Here is a 3,751-nt window from a genome sequence, read left to right on the forward strand (position 1 = left end):
AGCAGTGGATGGTCTTGTTATACACCAAAGGCAGGAGAGGCCCTTGTTCCTGGAAAGACTTGATGTGCTTTTGTAGAGGAATACCAGGACAGGAAAATGGGAAAGGGTTGATTGGGGAAGGGGAGATGGCTTATGGCATTTTCAAGGGGCAGGGGAATCAGGAAAGGGCACAAGGTTTGAAATATAAATAAAGAATATAGCTAATAAAAAAGAAAAAAATTCCTACAAAGTACACAAATCATGTAGCAGAAAATAGAATATTTAGTAGAATATTCTTATAAAATAGTATGTTACAACAGTGCTGTGTCTAACATGTTGCAGTTTTTAATATGAATATTGATCTCTGTTATTGCAGGTTGAATATACTAGAAATTATCCAGAATAGAAGAAGCAGAATTTGTTCTTAGAGAAACAATCATTCTGGACATAGGTTTGCTTTTCCTCCCAACAATGTTCATAATAGCAGCACAATGCTTGGGCACAAAGCAAACCTTATTATCAATTATATCATGTAGTGTTGAGTTTGATTGCGTTATCTGACAGTGAAGGTCACAAGAAAGTCAATACATATATCAATCACTCATTTATACTACTACGTATATTGCTATTGCCTAATTGTGTTTACTCCTAACTTTTATTGTGAAACTTTAATATGAATTTTTGAAGAATATTCATTTGAAGATAGGAGCTACAAAGAAAATTTAGTTTAAGCTCAATATAGTCTGAGTGAGTATACTATATAAAAGCAATATTTTAATTCACAAAATCCAGGGTATCTTTGGAAATAAAATGCTGTGTGAACACACGATTAGAATGTAAACCTCTGTAACCCAAGAAGACTCATTCTACAGAAATCACACATTGCTGTCTTAATTTTGAGCTTTCAAAATGATAAGAAAAAAAAGGAAAGAAAAAAAACCTTATCTTTCTCATTTCGGTCAACCATTCATTCCACAGTAGTTTTCAAGTTTGCCCCTAGAAAACTAACATGTGTGAGAGTCACTGTTATTTGGCTGAAGTAATTGTCTCCTTGTTGGTTTACTGCCTATGTTGAGTAACCTAGGCCTAGTCTTGAAAGCTACTAGCCATCATACAATCTAATGTAGGCCTTCACTGTTTTTAACTTCTGAGATGATCTTTCTGAATAAAGTTATAGTTTCTAGTTCTTTCTGAACTCTGGCTGGCTGGTTCAATTGAGCTATTCTGGCTCAATGTCCTCTCCAAGCTGACTAAGTCTGGTTTCCTTCAGCTTCTTAATGAATTGCTCTGCTTGATCTCAAGCCAACTCTGACAACTTGTTGTAATCGTCTAGCTCCTTGCTCTCTGACTTCAGTTGCCTCTACTGACCTGCACTGGTCTTCATGAACTCAACTCCACTTCACTGACTCGCTAAACACAATTCAATAGCCTCAGGTGACTGAACTGATCTCAACTGCACTTAACTCAACTGATTGAACTGATTTCAACTCAACTACACTGCCTCTCCCTGTACTTTCCTAAATAACCACTCTTACCTGTGCTGCTGTTATGAAAATTGGGCATATCCTATTCTGTCAACTCTTTTTCTGACATTCATTTATCTGTCTCTCAATTAGACTTCATAGTTGGGATTAAAGGTGTGTGTAAAGAACATGTCTACATTCCAACCAGAATAGTTAAATTGCTGGAAGAAAAATTCTTCATGTTTCAACATGAAGCTACAATGTTTTATTGAACTTTCAATATACAATATCAAAGGTGATACTCTCAGTGAGTTGTATAATTAATAATATATTTACTAATATATTATTTCTTTATTAATCTATGCAATTACAGGAATCAAAAGCTACATATGTAGTTATACATGAAATTCATTTACAGAATCATTGATTCCTGACATGTGATTTCCAGTTATTTCATTCTTAATTGCAAAATTTATACTTTTAAAAAGGAAAATATTATTTATGTAATGGAATTAAAATAAATTGTACAATCAATTAGGCATGGACATCTGGGATCCTGTGTTTCTACTAAAAAAGTCAACTAAATAGTTATTTTAGAGACACAGTGGTAACAAGGATTACCACTATACATAACTTAAGAAACCCTGTAAGTTAATTTTTAAAGTTTTCTAGAACGTGATAGTTGATGAGATAAAAAAAGCCACAAAGAAATAACGGGTTGAGAAGAAAACAAACTTTACAAAGTAAGCATGTGGTTTACACAAAAATAAATCTCAGTTCAATTAGAGTCACAATGAAAGACAAAAGAAGGGAGAACAAAGGACACACAAAAAACCCTGTGAACTGTTAGTAAAATCTAATAACTGAAGAAAAGAACAAGACAGTTATAGAGTTACTTGATATTCACTATACACATTTGTCATGTCTTTCATGGAATTTGTTTCTTGTATGAAGATATTTGATGATACCACATTTTTTTAATTGCATGCTTCATCTCTAGATTTCTCAGTGTGTAGATCAGAGGGTTGAACATGGGAGCTATGATGGTGTAGAAAAGAGCAAACACTTTGTCCTCTGGGAATGTTACATTTGGTCTGATATAAATGAAGAGAACAGGCACAAAAAACAGGACTACAATGGTTATATGTGAACTACATGTTGAAAGAGCTTTGGAACGGCTCTCTGCAGGGTAAACACTAATGGTGTGTACTATCAGAAAATAAGATACCATTAAAACTACAAATGTCACCAAAGCAATTAGGCCAGAATCAACAATAACAAAGAGACCAATTCTATGTGTATCAGTGCAAGCCAATTTCAATAAAGGATATACATCACAGAAGTAGTGATCTATCTCATTGTGATGACAAAAGGACAAAAAAGCAATAAGAAGGGACTGACTGGCTGAGTGTACAAATCCTCCAGTGCAACAAGCCGTAAGGAGTACATTGCATCTCTGTCTGCTCATTATGACAGTGTAGTGCAGGGGCCTGCAGATGGCAACATAGCGGTCATAGGCCATTGCAGTGAGAATGAAGATCTCGATGGCACCAACAAAATGAAGAACAAAGAGCTGTGTCATGCAATTATTATAGGAAATAATCTTCCTTTCAGCTAGTAAATCAGTCAGGAGTTTGGGTATCACTGTTGATGTGTAGCAAAGATCACAAAGTGATAAGTAATGGAGAAAGAAATACATGGGTTTGTCAATGAGCTGAGTGCATGTGATAGAAACCATTATGAGAACATTGCCCATCCAAATAGCAATGTAGCAAAATAGAAATAATACAAAGCAGAGGACTTCAATGTTTTGATTGTCAGAAAGTCCCAAGAGAATAAACACAGTAACATTCCCCATAGTTCAGTGAAATAGAAAAGCATGGCAGGGCAGGTCCCTGAAAAGACAGATAGATGAGTGAGTGACATCAATAAGGAGATTATTGATAATTAGCACTGACATCAGCTTGTTTTTGAAAGATAACCCTATTGATTTTATGTTAGTTTTCACATGAATAAAATTGAATTGACTCATGAAATAATAAAAGTCTGGCTTAGAATTATGGGTAGTTACTGAATATTTTCAATATGCAACTATGTTCTTGTAAATGATGATTTTGGGGTCCTAACAGACTCCAAAACTGTTAAAAATAAAAGAATAATTGAAAGCACAAGTAAAATGTAATCTTAAACAGTATGTCAAATTTTGACTTATGGGATATACTATAGTTTAAATTAATTTAAATATATAGAAAATAAAATAAAACTGAACACAATTTATATACATAGTTGTGTTTGTGAGTTGGAAAATA

General features: G+C 34.1%; 1 protein-coding gene across 1 annotated transcript; it reads right to left on the reverse strand.

Moving 5' to 3' along the window:
- Positions 1 to 2,370: 2,370 nt before the first annotated feature.
- Positions 2,371 to 3,300, reverse strand: LOC127684343 (olfactory receptor 4P4-like). Its single transcript, XM_052181289.1, has one exon. It carries the CDS (start codon positions 3,298 to 3,300, stop codon positions 2,371 to 2,373), a length of 930 nt encoding a protein of 309 aa, XP_052037249.1.
- Positions 3,301 to 3,751: the final 451 nt, after the last annotated feature.

Source organism: Apodemus sylvaticus, chromosome 5 (genome assembly GCF_947179515.1).
Source record: "Apodemus sylvaticus chromosome 5, mApoSyl1.1, whole genome shotgun sequence".
Classification (NCBI taxonomy): Eukaryota; Metazoa; Chordata; class Mammalia; order Rodentia; family Muridae; genus Apodemus; species Apodemus sylvaticus.

What these genes read in the sequence shown, in the direction of transcription:
- LOC127684343 (XM_052181289.1), bottom strand. Translation starts at nt 3,300, where the DNA reads ATGGGGAATGTTACTGTGTTTATTCTCTTGGGACTTTCTGACAATCAA.